Source organism: Barbus barbus (assembly GCF_936440315.1).
Source record: "Barbus barbus genome assembly, chromosome: 34".
NCBI lineage: Eukaryota > Metazoa > Chordata > Actinopteri > Cypriniformes > Cyprinidae > Barbus > Barbus barbus.
The window spans coordinates 3,317,078-3,339,477 of NC_136762.1; the positions used below are offsets into that span (position 1 = coordinate 3,317,078).

The window sequence follows — 22,400 nt, forward strand, 5'->3', positions numbered from 1 at the left end:
CTTTAATTGTTGTTGCTTATTCTATTTTATTTCCCTTTATTACGGCAAGTTTATTTGAGAACACCAGCAAACTAATTAATCTGTTGCCCTTATTAGAATAACGGACATTTGAGTGTCTATTAGAACCAATATGAGTTCAAACATTTCTCATTAAATTCTTGCAAAACCAAATGACGAGCTATGCAAATTAAATTCATTTTTTATGACTCAAATTTCACTTTAATTAGTCGTTTTAGTTCTCTTAAGGAATTTTAGAATGTAAAACGCTGAGGGAGCATTTCAGGTGATATGGGATGTCATTTTATTATGTTTAAGTTTACAGTTCTAACAATAGCTTATCATAAATATATTTTAATAGAATATATTTAAGATTTTTAAATAGAAATTTTCACTATTAAATATTAAACAAAGTAATTGATACGGTTGTAAAAATTATAAGTAATTTAATTTTGTTTATTATAATATTTCACTGTATATGTTAACTCAACTTAAAGGTAACAATTAACATTTTTTTAATAGTTTACATTTTTCTGCTACATATTTTATTTATTTTATTGTTTTCCCCTGTGAAGTTGCACATATTTGATCTCTGCTTTGAGTTTTTATTTTTGCTTTTTATGAGCTAAAGGACATTATAGGACTTTAAAATATTAATTTATTAGTTCAAATATTAGTTTAATCAGATGTTTAGTTGTGTGTCATTGCATGCTTTGAAAATGATCTCCGTTGAATTATCTTTGACAGGAAGATCTATTTTTAAACCAGTAATATATTTCATTTATTAGTGTTAAATATAAATGTAAAATATAAAATATTAATTTCCACTGTATATGGCAAATCAGCTCAAAGTGGACTAACATTTTTATTTTATTTTTGAGCTCTCTGTGATGTTTCTAGGACATTATGGGTCTTCAGCAAACAGAGATCATTAGTTTAATCGAATGTTTAGTTTCATGAGTCATTTCATGCTTTGAAAATAATCACTGTTCAATGATCTTTGACAGAAAGTGAATGCTCTCTTTATGAACGGAGATTGATTGTGTGTTTATGTCAACAGTGTATGTGTGTGTGTGTGTGTGTGTGTGTGCCATCTGTTCGTGTCTGCTACTCTCACTGTGAGTCTAATTACAAGACTTTACACGTAACCACAACAACCAGGACCAGAACCTGATGAAACCTTTCCGAGGAACCTCAATCCTCTCACACTCATTTTACACCTTCACAGCTTCAGTTATGTATATTTATGAGTGTGTGTGTGGTTGATCGTTATGTATTTTATGTGACTGAGAACCTGGTTTACACCAATCCATCCTCAAGTTCTCCATCAGAGGAAGCGACACTGGAAGAAAGAGTCAATATTGTCTAAGCACATTTGAGTAAATCCATACAGCTGTAGTCTGACAGAATGTCAGTATTTCACACTGTAACACAACGTTCTGTGCAAACAGATGAAATCTGCTATAAAAATGTGAAAAAAGATTGCTAAGTTTGAATTGGTCTCTACACTGAAAAAAATGGTGTAGGATTTACATTGAAATTATATTTATTTAAAAATTGCTAGTAAACTTTTACAAATAATTACAAAGAAATGACAAGTAATATATTGAATTAAATGAAGATCTTCTTTATTTACAGCTCTGAAATTGTTATTATATTTATCTTTATATAAAAACAAAAGTAGTCTGTTTTCATTTTGATATCTATACTAAAAGCAGTGGTGTAGAAACAATTTTCACAGATTATTGAGTACATTTTGACAAGAAAATACAATTTGAGTCTTTGTACGTCAATGTTTTATGTTTAATTAGTGTTACTTGCCATTTCTTTAATTATTTGTGAAATTTACTAGCATTTTTGTTTTTTTTAAATAGTTTGTTTTCATCACTAAAAGCAATTCGAAAGAACTTATATTCCGACAAAAAAAAGTTTGCAAGCAACATGATCCTTTTTTATGAGTTAATCATTTTATGGGTTGGTTATGATTAATTATTTGTGAAATTTTAGCAGTTTCTGAGTAAAACATTTTTCTATGCCATTGTTTCTTTCTTTAGTGTTGGGTTTTTGTTAATTTTCTTTCAATGTCAAATATATTCTGAACTGTATTTATTAGATTCAAACATTTGGGATATAATGCTGTAACTCATGACTAGTTTCTTTAGTTAATTGAATAATTATATCAATATTTTTTCCCCCTAGGTAACTATGGTGAGAGTGGGATGGAGGCGTTTAAAGAGATGGCGGGAAAGGAAGGTATTTGTATCGCTCACTCGGATAAAATCTGGAGTAACGCCGGCGAGCAGAACTTCGACCGTCTGCTGGTCAAACTGCGCAAATATCTGCCCAAAGCTCGCGTGGTGGCGTGTTTCTGCGAGGGCATGACCGTACGAAACATCCTGATGGCCATGAGACGAAAAAACCTTGTCGGAGAGTTCCTGTTGGTCGGCAGGTCAGTGGAGGAGTGAATGATGAAAAACATGGAGAAATTGAGTGTGATTTTACTTGCCCTTCGACTGGAGATTTAATTTGTAAAACCACCCCATCTACTTGAAAACCAACTAAAACTACAACCATAAAAACATGTGTGTTACTTGAAATAAAGCAAACATTAACTAAAACAACATAAAATACTTTTATAGAAATTCGATTAATATTTTATTCCATATTTCTGAGCTTCAAAATAATCCTAAAGATTTTCAGTAAATAAACAGTGCTGGGCAAGTTACTCTAAAAAGTAATTAATTACTAGCTACTAATTACATCTTCAACTGTGTAATTAGCTTCCTTTACAAATTACCCTCCGAAATATTGCATTACTACTAATAACTATACTTTCAAAATCCCATATCAACCTTGATCGCATGAATAGTAACGGATAGACATGAAGCTGAAATTCTTTCTTAATTAATAAATAATATACATTTCTATGAATTATTATTGAACTCGGTAAAGTATTCAAATGAAGAGATTACAATAAAAACATACATTTTAACACTAGATTTTACATTTCGATGTTAAATTCACCATTGTTTTACTGTATATAGAACAGTTTATACAGTATTTAATGCAATGCAGCAGAAGTAACTATAAATTAAATTACAGAAAAATGAAGCGCAATCCTTTACTTTGTTTGTTAAGCAAAAAAGTAATTAAATTACCGTAATTAATTACTTATTAATGTATTACACCCAACACTGAAAAACTACTTAAATTCTATTCTATTTCTCACACAAAGTTAGAAGACTTAGAAAATAGTGTGCACATTATACAGTATGGACCAGTGTTATTTTACTTTGTATACATTTTTTTAATTATTTTTTATTAACTATATTTCAGTTAATACTTATTTTATTTCAAGTAATGAAAATGTTTTTATGGTTCACACACTTTCAGGTTGACAAGGTGATTACTACATTTCCATTTTTTTTTTAGAGGAACGGTTCCTTTGACAAAGTCTTCGCTCTAAATGCACTCAACAATCAATATCTGTGAGAGTGTGTGTGTGTTTGTGTGTGTTTCCTTATGTGTGTGACTTTTTCAGCATCAGCTGTTCAGTCCAGATGAAAACCAACAGGAAGTTTCAATCATCATCAATATCATCTTCATAACCATCATCACCATCATCATTACATTATCTTCATCAACATCATCGTTGCAGGTAAAATGTCTTGGATTTCTTAAAAATAAAGTTAAAAAAAGGGGGTTTTCACAAAGAACCTTTCAGTAAACAGTTTTTTAAATATTTTGTTTTTTTTACATTTTATGAATCTAAAGAACCTTCCATTATAAAGAACTCTTTTTGGAATGGAAAGGTTCAGTGGTTGTTGAAGGTTCTTCATGGAACAATCAATGCCCCTACACACACACGTATGTGCCCCCCCCCCCCAAAATGCCTTATTAATGACCTACCGACCACACTGGATACCTTAGCACCACTTGCAACCAACCAGAACACCTTAGTATTGCCTTATCAACTGGCCATAACACCTTAGCAACACCCTTGCAACCATCTAGGACAAATTAGTAACACCCTAGCAACTAGGCAGAAAAGTAACGCCATAGCAGCTACCCAGAACACCTTATTAACACCCTAGCAACCACACAGAACACCTTACCACCACTCTAGCTTACCTTAGTAACACATTAGCAACCATCTACAACACCAACCATGAACACCTTAGCAACACTCTAGCAAACACCAAGAACACCTTAGTAATGCTCTTGCCACCACACAGAACAGCTTAATACCGCCCCAAGCAACCAGACAGAATACCTTAGTAACACCATAGCAACCAGCCAGAAGACCTTAGCAACCACCAATCACAAGTCTATGATATGACATATATATATATTTCTTTCATCATGGTCAGTGTCTTTCTCAGATTTCTTGCACCTTATCAAATTCTAGTTTTTCTGCATTTATTATGGAATTGGGAACTCATAAACATGACTTTGTTTCCTGGCGGACTGATTTCCCGACTCCCAGAAATTGCGTGAAACCAGACAATCAGATTAGAGCTTGTCGCTGGAGAAGCTCTCGCCATTTTTGTGTGCAGAACGTATCGGTCCAGCTCCTGGGTCAGACAGGCGGCAGTCCAGAAAAACGCGAGCAAATAGAGCAAACTTCATGATCATTAGAGCCCTGACGGTGTTTATGATGCGTTTCCTGTCTGCCTCCCTCTCAGGCAGGATGGGATGTTTGTGCGGTGGTCTGTATTCTGTGCGGAGGAGCTGTCAAGTCTTCGTCATCCTCCTCTTCCTCCCGGCAGAGCCGAGAGTGTGAGAGGAATACTTAACAGATGAGAGAGAGGGAAAGCAGAGAATTCTGGGCCAAAGCGAGGGGATGACAGAGCATGCATCAGAGATGTGTTTGCACTAATGTGTTTGTTCAAATCAGTCAGAGAAAAGAAAAACAGATTTATAATTGGATGATTTTTCACCAAATTACTTTTAAGTTGCACAGAAATTAAAAACATTAATCACATCAATTACATACAATGAATTGCATGTATAAATATTTGCTGAGAAAAGTCTCAAATGAAGATAATTTTAAGCAAGAATTGTTAGTCTGTGTTTATATATCTGTTTATATATCTCAGATATATATTTTAGATGTTAAGTAAATCTGTCTAAATTATTGTCTTGTTTTTTATTTATTCCTTATAATCACTGTAAATTAACTAAATTAACATGTTCAATTGGCATCCCAACTTTTAATTTGTAATGCGGTTGAATCTACTTAAAGGCAGACTTAAAAATTAAAAGTGTGTGTGCATGTGTGTAAATTCCCCTCTGCTAGACTACTGATCTAAGAGATGAAACACAGAGGATCAAAGCGTCTCAGGGCTCAAGGTCTGTCGTTTCTAGAGTGCACACACACACACACACACACAACCAACAGAACAAAACATCTGCTCAAGAATGCACATGCACTCATATACATACCCACACTATGTTTGGGATGTTAAAATACTTTCTCACATCGTGCACGATAAATCGGACGAAAAATTCAGACTGACATTACAGGAAGGTCCCATGCCATATCTAGACACCAGAGCAACACAGAGACTGGTTTAGTAAGATACCACCTAGCAACCATTGCACCTTAGTAATGCCCTAGCAACCAACCAGAACACCCTAGCATCCACCCAGAACACCTTATGAACACCTAGAGACATCAGAACATCACAGAGAATTGAGGCAGGTTTAGTAAGGAATCACCTAGAAACCACCCAGAATGCCTTAGCAATGCCCTAGCAACCATCCAGAACACCTTTTTATTTACTACTGTGAATCTGCTCTGAATCAGTCTACATTGTATGAAGCGCTATATAGTGATGTCATTTGACTTGCCTTAATATCCTAGCAACCTTCCAGAAAACCTTAGCAAAGCCCTAGCAACCAACTAGAAGGCCATCTTGATTATTACTATGAAGCAGCTTTGAATCAATATGTATTGAAAAAAGTGCTATATGCTTAAAAGTCATTGGTCTTGACTTGGCAATGCCCTAGTAACCACCCAGACCACCTTTGTAACGCCTAGCAACCACAGCAACGCCTTAGAAACCACCAGAACTCCTTAGTAATGGCCTTGGAATTGCCTAGAACACTAACACATTCAAACAACCATAGCAATGCCTTAACAACCTCCCAAAATACCTTAGCAATGTCCTGACAACCACCTATGATACCTAAGCAACGCCCTAGCAACCACTTAGAAACTTAGTAATGGCCTAGAAACTGCCCAGAACACCAACACATTCAAGCAACCATAGCAATGCACTAACAACCACCCAAAATACCTTGGCAACATCCTAACAACCACCTATGATACCTAAGCAACACCCTAGCAACCACTCAGAACACCTTAGCATTGTGGAGACACTTTTTCTTTCCTGTGAAATATATATTCGATTGTATTATTCCATCTAGTGCTGCTATCGGCACAAAAAATGCGCACTTTGTATTGGTTTAACAGCTAATTTCTGAGAGTTTGTCATGGGGCGTTCCTCACAGGGTTGGCACAGCCAGTGTGGTTTGGTGGATGGGGTTTGTAGGATTACAAACGTGCGACAGTAGGAATATCCCAGATCCTCTTACACTCTCGCTGCAGGATCTAGTGCACACGAGTCTGTCACGAGCAGCTCGCATATCTGCCCTATTCTCATTCCCGCCACGAGCATCCTGTAGGGTTAACAGAGATGAAACTCTACGTGAGACGCCTGCGTGTCAGCGTTAATGGACCCGTCTCTCTGAACTCTCCCGACAGTGATCTCTACGGCCCGTGTGACACGCATTAGCCCCCGTCCTGCCCGCAGCTTTTGTCCCACAGACACAGACCAAGCGATAACTGATTAATGACGCTCCAAGTGTGTGTGTTTGGCCCGATCAACAGAACTATTCTTTTCCATTTCATCATCCGTGCTGCACTCTGAGCTGGAGACGGAACGAAAACGGAACCAATACCCTTCCACGGCTTGTTGCCATAGCAACAGAATTGTCACCCGTACCAACACCACCGCCTCCCGCCAGCCTCAGATTTAGTCAGAGAGGGACGTGAACAGGCTGAGAGAGAGTTTAAAGTCAGGCCTCTGGAATTACCATGAATATCTCGTTCTGCCTCCAGGATTCTCACTGATGAACTATACCACAAACTTTCACAGACGCAGGTACAGCAGCTCAGAGCTGCTCCACGGTTCATAGAGTCTAGAGTAAAACTGGAAGAAGAGAGGTTGTTTCTCAAGCTCCTTGTAATCTAACACGACATAACATGACCTAATAGCAATATTCTACATTATATAAAACTCCCTAATTAAGATTGAAAAACCATATTGATACCCCAGATAATATGCCCAGATAAATAATGATGGATGGATGGATAGATCTGTATTATTTTAGTATTAATTGCATAGTATACTTCTTAATATTTTAAATAGGTTTTATTGTTATTCATTGAGTTTTCATTTAATTAATTTTGTTAGGTGATTTTGTAATTTTGGCCACACTTTATTTTAAGGTACAATTCTCGCCATTAACAAACCATTAACTAAATGACATTTGAACTTTTGTGTAGAGGGATCAGTTTTTGAACTGAATCATTTGCTGATTCATCTAAATGAATCAGACTTCCTATTGCTTCAAATGAGAGAGTTTACAGTTTTACTGTTTAATGAGGTGTTTAAGTTGTTTGTTGAAAGCTTTAATGGAAGAAGAGAGAAAATGTCTGGAAGTCTTGAGTGATTGTTTGAATGTCCACAGTCTCAAAAGTTTCCTGACCTGCCACTCAAAGTGACAGGAACATTTCAGTGTGAGAAACCCTGTGGGTCACTTGTGTGTGTAAATGTCAGGATTTTGGTGTGTGTGTGTGTGTTTCTGTCCTATGATTGCCAGCACCCTCTGGTAATCTGTCTGACAAACTTAACAATGCGTATGTGTTTGTGTGTGTGTGTGTGTGTGTGTGTGTGTGTGTGTGTTCGTCAGTCTCGAATGGAACTGGTTTTCTGTCCTGTCAGATTTCACTGTCTGTGTGTTTGTGTGCAGATGGACACAGCATGAGGTTTTGACCTCATGAATCTGATCTGCAGCAAGCCTAAAACACACACACACACATACCACTTAGTCTGACGTTTTTCAAGACCAAAAATAAAATAAAAAATTGAATAGTGAGAGTATAACTCAAATATAATACAAAACTGTAATTTATTGTCATTCCAAACTTGTCTGACTTTCTTTCTTCTGTGGAACTTAATATAAGATGTTCAGCTGAATGTTCACGCTGCTCTTTTTCATACAAAGAAAGTAAATGAGGACTGCGACTGTCAAGCTAAAACAAAAATGGCTCAGAAAGCACTAGAAAAGAATTTCAATTGAAATTTAGTTGTTATTTCCTGAAAATCTTCCTCTCTGTCATACTGTAGCTCTTCTTTATTTGATCTGTCCCAATTCAGTTGTGGTGTGTGAGCTGCATCTAATTTTTCAAAATGTGAGATGGCATTGTTTAGGAATGCACGATTAATTAAAATAAAACTAAAATGACAAAATCGCTTATTGCAATTATCAAGGCAACATGCACTAACTGTCTTCCTATACTTGTGTGAGAAGTGCTTATTAGCAAAAACCACTCACTGTGCTTTTTCGTCAAAATAAATTAAGAAATTTGGACAGCCATAAATATAAGTTTCATCATTTTACAGTTGTAATATGAAATAAAATTATTGTATTGTATCTTAAAAGTTTATTTTGTTTTTCAGTAAAATTGCAATATTATTATTATTTTTTTTTTTGTAATTTAAAGTAATTTGTATGTTTTTATTTTGTAACATTATTGTTTTTATGGTTATAATAATAATAATAATAATTTAAATATTGAATAATAATAAAAAATATTATTATTATTATATTATTTTATATCAGTATAGTCTAATTACAAAATTTCAGCCAAATTGTGCAGCCATATAAACAAGCTGCAAACGTATAAAATCGTAATCTATTTTATACAATTTTTATCAGAAAAAAATATTTCTGCCCCAAATCAAGTTGCCTTAGTGTTTTCTATCTCAACATTTCATATTTGAATTGAATCCAAGCATAAACAAGGTTTGACAGCTCTTGTATTAGTTTTATAATACATTAATTATATTGTACATTGAGAATGTCAATATACATATATATATATAGAATATTGTCTTGAGACACACAAACAATGCTTCATATGGAAATCTGAACACACATAAAACAAAATATGCTTTTGGGATGACGATGACTTTAACTTTTCCACTTTTTGGGTGATAATTTGTTACCAGCTTGTTGCTTGGTTACTAAAATCAAAGAATTAGAAACACAATGTATTTTTGTACGAGCATGAGTTTACCCGAGCTCTCTACATTCAGTGTTGTTTTAGCATGTGTGTTGTGTGAAGGACAGCTGTGGCCAGTGTTTTGACTGGCTGTAGTAATTGCGCTCTATTTTCAGCTCTCTCTGAACGCTTGACGATCGCCCATTATGGCCTGACGTAAACGAATGGAAAGACCACAGAAATCTCTCTCGTTCTCTATTTACTTTTCATCTCTTCTGACACCTTCACAAACCCTGTTTACCACAAACTCTTTCAAGCTGCGCTTATTCTGTCCTTTAAAGTCAACATGAGCTCAAAATGGACTCTTAAAGGGTTAGTTCACCCAAAAATTAAAATTCTGTCATTAATTACTCACCCTCATGTTGTTTCAAACCCGTGAGACCTCCGTTCATCTTCGGAACACAAATTAAGATATTTTTGATGGAATCTGAGAGCTCTCAGACCATCCATAGACAGCAAGGGTCCTTACACGATCAAGGTCCAGAAACGAAGCTACGAGAATACTTTTTGTGCGCAAAAGAAAAAAACAACAAATTCGTCTACTGCACGTCACACTAGCGCAATTTTGGAGAATATCTGCTGGATGGAAACTGCGTACGCTCTTATGCGTCAGCCGCACCACGCGGATATGTCTTCTATGTGTATTTACGCTTTGGTTTGAACGAAAACAACGCATCCGGTATGCGGCTAACACAGAAGAGTGTACACGGTTTGAATTCCGGTTGAACCCCTGATGTCACATGGATTATTTTACCGATCTCTTTGCTACGTTTCTGGACCTTGATCATGTAAGCACCCTTGCTGTCTATGGAGGGTCTGAGAGCTCTCAGATTTCATTAAAAATATCTTAATTTGTGTTCTGAAGATGAATGAAGGTCTTACGGGTTTGGAACAACATGAGGGTGAGTAATTAATGACAGAATTTTCATTTTTGGGTGAACTATCCATTTAATGGATATTTCTGGTCTTATTGGAAATTATTAATTGGGGCACGTTATTACAAGGACAAAATGTTTCAATTTTAGCCTTAAATCTTGCCAATAGTTATTACTTCAAATTTATTAAATGCCATGGCAATCGTGAATAATGATTCGTTTAAAAAAGAAGCGTTGGCATCAGGAAGTCAAATGGGTGGTGAATGTCGTTTCATGTTGACTTTAACCTCTCGCTTTCTCTATATGCCGTTTTCTCTCATTTGGCACCCAATTAGCAGCCCATCTGAAGACGTCACTTCATCTACAGACATCACAGAATTTTTACACATGAGAGGAGATCTGGTCGCAACACAATTCATTTGGAGGTCGTAACTGTCAGAGCGGAGACAGATCTGATGCAGAGACGTTGGCACACGCTGACGCTGTCCTCCTGTGACCCGTGTGTGTGTGTGTGTGTGTGTGTGATTTCTTTAATGTCCTCTGAGTTCCGTCACCTCATGCTGATCAGCACATGTTTGCTGTAAAACCTTGGCGTGTTTTCCTTGTTGTCATGGCAGCAACACTAGCGAAACACTCAGGTTTGATTCCAATCTTGAATCTTTACTATTCATGTACTCTAGCTTTCAAAACTTTGGGTTGGTACATTTTTAAATGTGAAATAAGTCTCTTCTGTTCACCAAAGCTGCCTTTTTTAATCAGAAATACAGTAAAAGGAGCAATATTGTGAAATATTATTACAATTTCAAATAACTGTTTTCTATTTGGCTATTTTTTTAAATGTAATTTATTTCTGTGATGCAAAGCTGAATTTTCAGCATCATAACTCATCATAAGTTCAGTGTCACATGATCCTTCAGAAATCATTCTAAATGATGATTTTCTGCTCAAGAAACATTTCTGATTATTATCAGTTTTGAAAACAGTTGTGCTGCCGAATATTTCTTTTTTTAAACAGTGATTTTTCAGGTATTTTATGAATATAAGGTTCTAATAACTGCATTTATTTGAAATAGAAAACTTTTGTAAGATTATAAATGATTATAAATGTCACTTTTAATCTTCTGAATGAAAGTATAAATTGAAATAACGAAATCTTACTCACCCCAGACTTTTGAACAGTAGTGTAGATCTTTGTTTTCTCGAAGAGCTGATTGGTTTAACCAGTGTTAGAGTTGTTCTTTATTGATCGGGGATTATTGATCAGTATTGATGTGTAATGCTGGCATACTGAGAGAGAAAGGCCTACGTTTCTGAGAAAGACCTAGAGGGAGACATTTAAAGCGGCACAGTGTTACACCATTGACTTATTTACAGTTGCCTCATATTCAGTGGAGATCAGAGAAAGTATTTTGACACTGAAAAATTGCACACTGCACCTTTACAGCCATAGTTCATCCATCAATAATGAAAGTTCTGTCATCATTTTCTTCCAAACCCAAATGACTTTCTTTGCTTGAGATGCAGTTGTTCGTCAGCTCATGTGTTAAACTAAAGCTCTTTAGGAGAAATAAAACAGACAATAGATGTCATCCAGTAAGAGAACACCGTAAAAAAAACAAAATAAAAAACAGTTGTAAACCCAAATACAAATACTCATTAAATTATTTGTGAAGTTTAATAGGGATTTCTGAGTGAGAAATTCTTTCTGCATAATGTTTTAGTGTCTAGGGCTATAAAATGAATGAGAAAATTTGATGAGAGTCTGACTTTGCAGCCTTTGGTATCTTAGCAAATCTGAGCACAGTTTGAGACTGTTTCTAGTGATCGACATTTCTAGTTTGAGACAGTTTCTAGTGATGGCTGATAGAAAGTTGATGTATAAGATATCACGCTTTTTAATTTAAAGATGGTAAAAACACATGCATAACAATTACTGAAATTAAATAACAATAGAGAAATAGGAGTGTGTGCTCAGGCTCAGGCAAGTAACACTTCATGCACATCGGCCAAACAAAAAGACATATGCCTATTGGCTGATGGTAGTAAATAAAATATCGTCCGAAATATTGGCTGTATAACAGTTAACCACTGATTAATTCTCTTCTGAAATGCAAAAGGAGCCACACGAGATGTGGTCAAACAGAAAATCATATCAGCCAATGCCGATAAATAAAAATGGCTATATGTTTTTTAACCACTAATTGTTGTTTTCTGAAACTCTAGAGAAGCCACACATGAGATGTGGCCAAACAGAAAAACATACCGGCTGATGCCAATAAATAAAATACCAGCCGATATATTGCTATATATCGGTCATCCAATAATTGTTTCTCTCCTGAAACGCTAGAGGATCCACACTTGAGATGTAGCCGAACAGAAAAACTTAAAACACAAACAAAACAAGCAAAAAAATAAAATATAATAAATCAATCAATAAAAATTGCCAAAATAAATGAATAAATATCGCCAAATATCGGCCGATATATTGGCCTTGGCTATATATTGGTTAATCACCAATTGTTCATCTTCCTTAAACTAGCAGAGCTACATGTGAGATTAGTCAGGCCATTTTCTCCGGAGAAATGTCTGAGAAGTAGGAGATTTATATAAAATCTTCATTTGCTAATTTAATCCCACTACTTGATAAACAATCAAGATATTTATCAAAATTTCATTTGTGGTTTTTCTTCCCTATTGAGAGTGAAGCAGAGAGAATGTTTTCGGTAATGGTCTTTCTCGTGGAGCAGCGGATGAGATTTTGGGGCGCAGCTGTGTGAAAGCAAGGATAGATATGATCCTTAGCAAATAAACGAGTCCAGACCATATCCGTCTGCCTGTTCATTTCCTTTCCTGGCGGCACTGATGGATATAAACAGATAGAGGAAAAACACAAACCCAATAAATACAGACTCGATCTAAACGCAGGTAAACGAGTCAATCATGTTCACAGGTTGATGATGCTAATCTGCATTTATTAATAAATGTAAGATATTTAATCCCACCATGGCGAACAGGAAGCTCTTTATACGCCCACTCACACAGAGGCTGTTTGAGGTCTGCATGTTGAAGAGCAGACGCCCACATGTGTGGCGCTTGTATGAAGTGTGAGAGATCTGTTGTAAAGAGCCTTTCATAACACAAACACAAACACACACACACACACACACACTGTCGGCTCTTTCACTAGACACAAGTCAGTCAAAAATTACATAAGTATGTGTGTGTGTCTCTTACAATTTTGAGATTTTGCGAAAGAAATCCTTCAGTTCACTGTGCCATAAAACAGATTGTTTTGGTTCCTGATGCTGATTGGTTAATCCTTAAAATAATTTACCGTTATATTTTAAAATAATATTTCTAAAATATTTTAGTGAAAACTTGAAGTAACTGTTGTGCTGTTGCTCTTCCCATCTATAAGCCATGATTTTATTCTCTATAGAACTGTCTTTTGTCCCTTATTGTTTAATTACTAATGGCTTTTGATTTCGAATGACCCTTCTAAATGAATTGAATTTGACCCTTTGGTGACGAATTGCTTGATATATTCTTTTGCATAAAAGCATCTTCTAAAAGAATGCATATAAATGTAATGTAAATCCAGTGCCATGGTAAGCATTTCTTCTGCCAAAATATACTTGTTAGTAAGTATTGTTAATATTGTAAAACTGCGGTAACTTGGTGTTTTCCAACAACAACAAAAAAATAATTACTGTTACATTTTTTTACACTTTTGGAAGGTGATGCCATTCTAATTTATTCAAATTCTACATGAGCAATAACTGAAGTAATCATGGTGTTTTTGTTGAAAGTATGGTCATAATGGGAAAAGCAACAGAACATTTAATAGTTACTTGCTTTCTATTTCTGTTGTAGTGCACACATTAGCTCCGCCCACACTGGAATTTCATTGGGCCAAAATCGAATAGTTATTTGGATTATATGAATATTAATCATCATATATATTTTGTTTGGCTGTGATTTTGTTGTTTTGCACTGCAATGGACTGTATGATATACAGTCCATTGCAGTGGTAATGGTGGCAGATGGTGATTTATTTTTTTTTTTTTACCGGGTATGCTGAGTGCTAAAATTAAGAACCCTCTCCTCTCCTCACCTCATCGCTTTTAGGACACACTCAAAGAGGAAAACACCATGGCAGGTGTCGATTTAAAAGTATTCACAATAAAGGAGTGGCTCAAGAAGCAGCACATTAAGGTCCTGGAGTGGCCTAGCCAGTCTCCAGACCTTAGTCCCATAGAAAATCTGTGGAGGGAGCTGAAGGTTCGAGTTGCCAAACGTCAGCCTCGAAACCTTAATGACTTGGAGAGGATCGGCAGAGAGGAGTGGGACAAAATCCCTCCTGAGATGTGTGCAAACCTGGTGGCCAACTACAAGAAACGTCTGACCTCTGTGATCGCCAACAAGGGTTTTGCCACAGAGTACTAAGTCATGTTTTGCGAAGGGGTCAAATACTTATTTGACTCATTAAAATGCAAATCAATTTATAACTTTTTTGAAATGCGTTTATCTGGATTTTTTTTTTGTTATCCTGTCTCTCACTGTTCAAATAAACCTACCATTAAAATTAAAGACTGATCATTTCTTTGTCAGTGGGCAAACGTACAAAATCAGCAGGAGATCAAATAATTTTTTCCCCACTTTATATATATATATATATATATATATATATATATATATATATATATATATATAGGTTTTTACTTTAATTAAACTTGGTCGGTAAATACAGGTTTATTTGAATTTAAAGATGATAATTTTTTATCCCATTTTAATGTGCCAATTTGTAGATGGTTGTCTGTAGATGTTTTATAATTATTTTCATTGTCATTAGTGGTTTTGTTTGGACATCCTTTTGTTTTAAATTGAACATCCCAGAGTCTCTGAACGTGTGTGTGTGTATGTCTGAGGCTCAGATGACATTAATCAGTATTATATTAGTGTTACATTAGTGTTATATGAATATTTCTGCCGTGATGGGAGTTTGATTGATGCGTCTCATTTTTAAGCACCTGCTCAAACACGCCCAACGCATTAATAAAAACTGACGTTATGCTCAAATTTATACACACACACACAATCGCTCTCTCTCTCTCCGACACAGAAAGCGCAGGTGGGACCTGTATGAGGCGCTCCACAAGAAAAAGAGACATGAAGTTAAGAAACAACAAATGTTTCTCTCTGTAAAACTGACCTTGTCTCTTCCGAAAGTCACTGTCAGATTTATCAAATAACAATAGTTCTATCGCCATGACGATTTGTCTCCACGGAGATGGGCTCGTTCTGATGGAGAAGATGCTGAGAGTCTGAGAGAAAGATCACCTGCTGGAAAGTTGAGATTCAGAGCTGAACGGAGAAACACGAGGAGATTAAAGCTTCCTCCCTTCGGGAAAACCTGGCGGAGCTGTGATTAACCATCCGAGCTCAAAACTGACCCTGTTTACGTTCTTTAAACACACTCGTAGTGTTGTTGTGTGCGATTCATTAGTGCATACATCTCAGGAGTCAGTAATGTGCTGCAAATAAGAGTTCCTCAGAAGTGGAAGCTGTAACGGCTCTGGGACAGAAAACATTTGGCGGAGAGAGGAAGTTGGCACTGGAAGGGTGTTTGTGCCCCTCTGATGACGCCGGACACATTGTGCCAGTGTTTGTGCGCGGTCACGGTTCAGTTATCTCTGCTATGCAGCACTTGTTCCAGGCGAGTGCATGTTTGCATGGACAGCATACTCACCGGACATGTCACCCATTGAGAATGTTTGGGATGCTCTGGATCGGCGGATACGACAGCGTGTTCCAGTTCCTGCCAATATCCAGCAACTTCACACAGCCATTGAAGAGGAGTGGACAACCTGATCAACTCAATGCGAAGGAGATGTGTTGCACTGCATGAGGAAAATGGTGGTCACACCAGATACTGACTGGTTTTCGGACCCCCCTGGTCCCTCCCCGGACCCCCCCCCCCCCAATACAGTAAAACTGCACATTTTAGAGTGGCCTTTTATTGTGGCCAGCCTAAGGCAGACCTGTGCAATAATCACGCTGTCTAATCAGCATCTTGATATGTCACACATGTGAGGTGGATGCATTATCTCAGCAAAGGAGAAGTGCTCACTAACACAGATTTAGACAGATTTGTGAACAATATTTGAGAGAAATAGGCCTTTTGTGTGCATAGAAAAAGTCTTAGATCTTTGAGTTCAGCTCATGAAAAATGGGGGCAAAAACAAAAGTGTTGCGTTTATAATTTTGTTCAGTGTATTTCTCAGCAAAGCTCTTGCATGTTAAAATAAATTAGTTGTAAAGGTATCAAGTTTTATACTAAACCGTTTCATTATTAATAATTATTTTATTGTATTTGTATTTTATTTTTAATTTAATGCCATTTTTATTTGTTTTAATGTCATTTTTATTTAATTTTATTATATTTATTATTATTATTATTTCGTTTATAATCTTTTTTTTATTTTATATTTTGCACATTTAGAGTCCGTTTAATTTGCAATTTTTCCCAGTTATGTTAGATTTGTTTTTATTTCAGTGAAAAATATTTTTTCATTTAGGTTCAGTTTTAGTTTTCTTTAACGTAATTAACACTGCCAATAATCTGACATCTCTAGAGTTTCAGAAGAGATCTCAACAATATCTCAGGAGACTGAAAAATCTAAAAGATTACTTTTTTTGCATTTATTTTTTTATTTATCCGAACATAATTTAGGAGAAACACACAAACACACAATATATCATTTTCAGTAGAGTTCCTCGGAATCCCCCATAAGCACCTACTCCAATGCTGTCGCCATGGCTACAGTCTCAGCCAATCACGTCGCAGCCAGCTGTGAGGTCATTAGTCCCTCCACACAAGCACACAGGGTGTCAGATGAGTTTGCCCACAATGATGCCATCTGCACCCTGAGAGTGTGTGTGTGTGTGTGTGTGCGTGCTCGTTTGCACTAGTTTCATTACTGAGGTGACTGTCCTTCTGTGTCCCGACTGAAGTGTGTGTCGTGATTTGATATGTGTGTTTTGTATTAAGTTTAACCCTGGGTTGATTTCTGCAGTTGACCTGTCGGCAAGGATGTAATTGAGTTAGCAAACACACACATTCGCACACAAGCTCTGTTACAAACCCTTGTAAGCCGCCTACCTACTTGGTTGGTGCTTGAGATGCTGCCTATAAAGAGCAATACAAGTAAGCTGCTTAAAATGTTACAATTCGGTTCTGATGCTCATTAGGATTTGGCTACAAAATCATAGATGCACTAACTTTTAAATATGTGCAAATTTTATGCTATATATAACATATGAACTCATAAATCACCTCTAGTCAGTTTTATTGTGTGGTTTAATGAAATAAATAATTAAATGCTGTATGATTCCGTGTCAGTGTCTCACACACATTAATTGGACATATTTTTAAACAAACTAATTATTAATATTATTACATTTTATGTTGTTTAATTATTTAATTTTAAATTACTGTTTGTTTCATTTGTAATAATTTGTATTTTATTTTAATTACCTTTATAGTTATTATATTTGTTGTTAGGATCATTTGTATTTGATTTCAAAATTGTACACGCACAAACTTTTAATGACTAAATCTGTGCAACTTTGACATTTTATATAAAATATGAACTCATAAATCACTTCTAGTTTAAATGTGTGATTTAGTGATTAGATGTCATAGAAGAAATGATTCAGTGCTGTACGATATGTACACTTAGAGATTTTCACATGAACAATTATCAGTCTTTTAAAAATATGCCTCTAGTTGTCATGGTTACTGGGGTAACTGGCAGCGCAGGCAGAGAAAAATAATGAGTCATTTGTGTGCGGGTGTTCATTTAATTGGCAATTTGTATCTACTTTGTATCAAAACTATTTAATTTGTTCAAATGTATCAGTCAGTGTGCGTTACGGGAAGGCTTCATGTGGCTGAACCGAATGTTTCAGCTTGATGCTGCCAAAATCTCTCTCTCTCACACACACGCACGCACACACACACACACACACACACACACACACACACACACACACACACACACATGCACAGGCTCTGTTCCAAAACATAGTCTTGCTGTCTGCTGCCTACACAGGGAATCACTTTCCAAGGCAACACCCTAAATATTATGCAAACTCATAAGTGAGTGATTTGGAATGCTCTGCCTAGGCAGCAACAAACAGCTCTTCATGTGAACATCGGTTCATTTCTATAGACTTAACTGATATCATGTTGCTAATAAGCCTATTTGTTGTTTATTATATGAAGATATTTATTTTGTTTTTATTACATTATTATTTATTTAATTTGTAATCACTATTATTTTATTTTTAATTAGTATGGATTCAAGAGAATAATTTATATTTACACTTGGTTTCAGTAAATAATTTATAAATGCATTTATAATCAATATTTTTCACTTTATTTGTTGGATGGTTGTTTCCCAGTGAAATTGTTGCGGTGCATTCTGGGATTTGCTACAAAGGATGCATGTGATGCTGTCTATGATTATTATAAATATATTATTATAATATATAATATAATTGTTATAAATATTATAGTTTATTTGTATTATATTATTATTATTTATTTGATTTTTAATTATTTGTATTCTACTTTAAATTGTTTGGAATAATATTTAAACACTAGTTTATAAGTTTATATTAGAAAATGTTATTTATATATTCTTTATTATCACTGAAATTATTATTATAAATATTTTTTTAATTTTTATATTGTTTATACATTTTTTTATTATTTATTTATCCATGTGTAAATCATTCATCATATTCATCATTATATACATTTATATATGATAATCAATATTTATTTGTCGTGTTGGATGGATTTTTCCCACTGAACGTGTTGCAGTGCATTTTGTGATTTCCTTCTGGGATTCTGCTTTATGGCTTCATACACTAATTCGTTCTCTCTTTGGCAGTGACGGCTGGGCGGACCGTTATGACGTCACTGACGGGTACGTGCGCGAGGCCGCCGGTGGGATCACCATAAAGCTGCAGTCCGCAGACGTCAAGTGGTTTGACGATTATTACCTGAAACTGCGTCCCGAAAACAACCTGCGAAACCCCTGGTTCCCCGAGTTCTGGCAGCACCGCTTCCACTGCCGGCTGAAGGGACACCTGCAGGAGAACAGCAAATACAACCGAACCTGCGGCAGTGAGTTTCCACAGCATTCCCACAGCGCTGCTTAGTCTGTCGTCATGTGCTCCCACAGTTACATTTAGTGTCTGAGAAGAAAAGAAAAGCCAATCCTGTCTCTCGCATGCAGACAGAAACACATGATTGCCTTCTTTCATCCAGACGTGCTCTTCAGATATCACACCTTCCATTAGTCTCGCTGTCTTTCATTGGCTCCATTTACCTGAGCTCTGCTTGAGTTCAAAGAAACTTTTTCAAATGTTCCCATTTCAAAAAAAAAAGAAAAGAAAAGAACAACCACAGTTTCCCTCTGAAACGGGAATCAGAGCTGTTTGCATATAAACCAGCCCGAGCAGACAGACAGAGAGCAACAGTTTGGACAGAGATGCTGCTTTAATGGCAGTTCAAAAGCACATTTTTCAATCAGAGCGAGCACTTCTGAATGAAATCAAATTTCCTGCGAAAACAACACTTTCTAGTGCAGTGCGTAAGAGCAGTTTCGTCTTTGTCCAGTGAAATTACGAGCAATAAAATGTCAGGGTGCTATTTCAATCTTTTTCTACTCTTTGTGAAGTAGTTTTTTTGTTTCCTCTCTTCCATTTCTTTTTATTTGCAAAACAATTTTGAAAATATATGGCATGTGACAAACACTATTTATATTATAGCGATTTTATTATTTATATGCAAACACTAGAAGCACCATATAGTCACCTACCCTAAAACGGCTAGATTTACTGACTGCAGAAATGATTGTTTTTGTCAGTACATAATAGAAAATAAGATGCATATTTTAAAAAGACATCACAATGGTCTTGGCCACCGTGCTGCAGCTCAGTTTCAGGGTCTTGGCAATCTTCTTATAGCGTACGCCATCTTTATGTAAAGCAACAATTATTTTTTTCAGATCCTCAGAGAGTTCTTTGCCATGAGGTGCCATGTTGAACTTCCAGTGACCAGTATGAGAGAGTGAGAGCGATAACATCAAACTTAACACACCTGCTCCCCATTCACACCTGAGACCTTGTAACACTAACGAGTCACATGACACCGGGGAGAGAAAATGGCTAATTGGGCCCAATTTGGACATTTTCACTCAGGGATGTACTCACTTTTGTGGCCAGCGGTTTAGACATTAATGGCTGTGTGTTGAGTTATTTTGAGGGGACAGCAAATTTACACTGTTATACAAGCTGTACACTCACTACTTTACATTGTAGTAAAGTCTCATTTCTTCAGTGTTGTCACATGAAAAGATATAATAAAATATTTACAAAAATGTGAAGGGTGTACTCACTTCTGTGAGATACTGGATATTTTTGTAGTTTATCTGTAAAAGCAATTTATTATTTTGACCTACTTTTTAGTAGTATTTTGGTTTGTGTCTAAAAAAGTAAATGTTCTTTACAATAACTACTCTTTTTAATTTGTATGAATGTTTTTATCTTTAGGGGGAAATTAGTGTTTTTTGTTGTTTTTTTAATGTTGGTTCAAAGTATGTTTTTCAGTATATAATGGAGTTTTAGTATTACCGCCATAGTTTTTATCAATATTTTAAATTATTACCTTTCATTTTACAGTTCATCTTTTAATTGTAGTTATAGTAATTTTGTTTTGTGTGTGTGTGTATTTTTTTGTCAGCTTCTATACATTTATAATCAGTTTTAGTTTTCAAGTTAAACTAAATGAACACAAGAAATTATACATATATAGTGGAGGGCAAAATTGTTAGAACGCCTGACAGATCTGAAAAAAAAAATATGCCTCAAAATATGATTTTGTTTCATAATGTTCATGAAACATGTTGCTCTGCGCACAACACATATCGTACTGTTTTTATCCACTTTTAAGTTTAATATTTATGTCCACCTTTTGCAGCAATTACAGCAGCACATCTCTGGCATCGTGTCAATATATTTCCTGAGAACTTTAACACTAATGTTATCCCATGCCTTCTGCAACTCAAGCCAAAGGCTTTCCTTTGAATGCACAATGGATCTGTCCAGCTTATTTTCCAGCTCGCCCCTTTCATTTAAGTTAACATTTGTGACCTGCAAGATAGGAGCAGGAACAGATGAGTGATCTTAACCCCGATCTCCTCCTCCTCTCTCAGAGCGGGATTCTCTGCGGCAGCAGTATGCACAGGACACCAAGATGGGCTTCGTGATCAATGCCATCTACAGCATGGCCTACGGCCTCCACAACATGCAGAAAGCACTGTGTCCCGGTGTGGTGGGTCTGTGCGACGCCATGCGGCCCATCGATGGGTCAAAGCTGCTCGAGTTCCTCATGAAGACCAACTTCACCGGAGTGACCGGGGAAAACATTTACTTTGACGAGAACGGAGACTCGCCTGGGAGGTACCAGACCAATCCAATCCAATAACTAAGATAATCAATCTGTCAATCAATCAGTCAAACAGTCACATAATCAATGCATCAGTCAGACTGATGAATCCACCCTTCATTTCCATTCATCTTCATTTCAGTGCACTAAATCAATACTCCTGACTGTGTTCGCAGTTATGTGATCATGAACTTTAAGAAGATGGGCAAAGATTATTTCGACTACACAAACGTGGGCAGCTGGGACATCAGCGGACTGCAGATCAATGACGACGAGATCTGGCCCACCAAAGACGAGATGATTAAATCTGTGTGCAGCGAACCCTGCGATAAAGGTCAAATCAAGGTCAGGAGACCGTGAGCTGCTTATTAAGCCTCATAATGCGGTGTAATGTTTAATAATGCTCAGTAATTGTGTGTTTTTGTTGTTAAATGTATTGGAGTATCAAGTAAAATCCAACTGGATTTGCTTCAGGACACACATTATACACTGAAAATCAAGTGGCGATTGTAACAATATGTAACATTCTTATTAGTTTTATAAAATTATAATTAGTATTAGCAAAACTATTTTTTATTTAATTAATTAATATTTTTATTTACTCAAATAATCATATTAAAATTGTATTTACAATATACATATATTTACAAAT

General features: G+C 36.0%; 1 protein-coding gene across 1 annotated transcript in view; it reads left to right on the forward strand.

Moving 5' to 3' along the window:
* Positions 1-22,400, forward strand: part of LOC306853758 (metabotropic glutamate receptor 5-like) — a gene marked incomplete at both ends in the record, with an annotated part of 49,981 nt that overhangs the window by 20,442 nt on the left and 7,139 nt on the right. The window contains 4 exons of the mRNA XM_079391404.1: positions 2,197-2,446; positions 19,188-19,423; positions 21,516-21,762; positions 21,925-22,093. Coding sequence (XP_079247530.1) covers positions 2,197-2,446; positions 19,188-19,423; positions 21,516-21,762; positions 21,925-22,093 — 902 coding nt within the window. The remainder of the gene's footprint in view (positions 1-2,196; positions 2,447-19,187; positions 19,424-21,515; positions 21,763-21,924; positions 22,094-22,400) is intronic.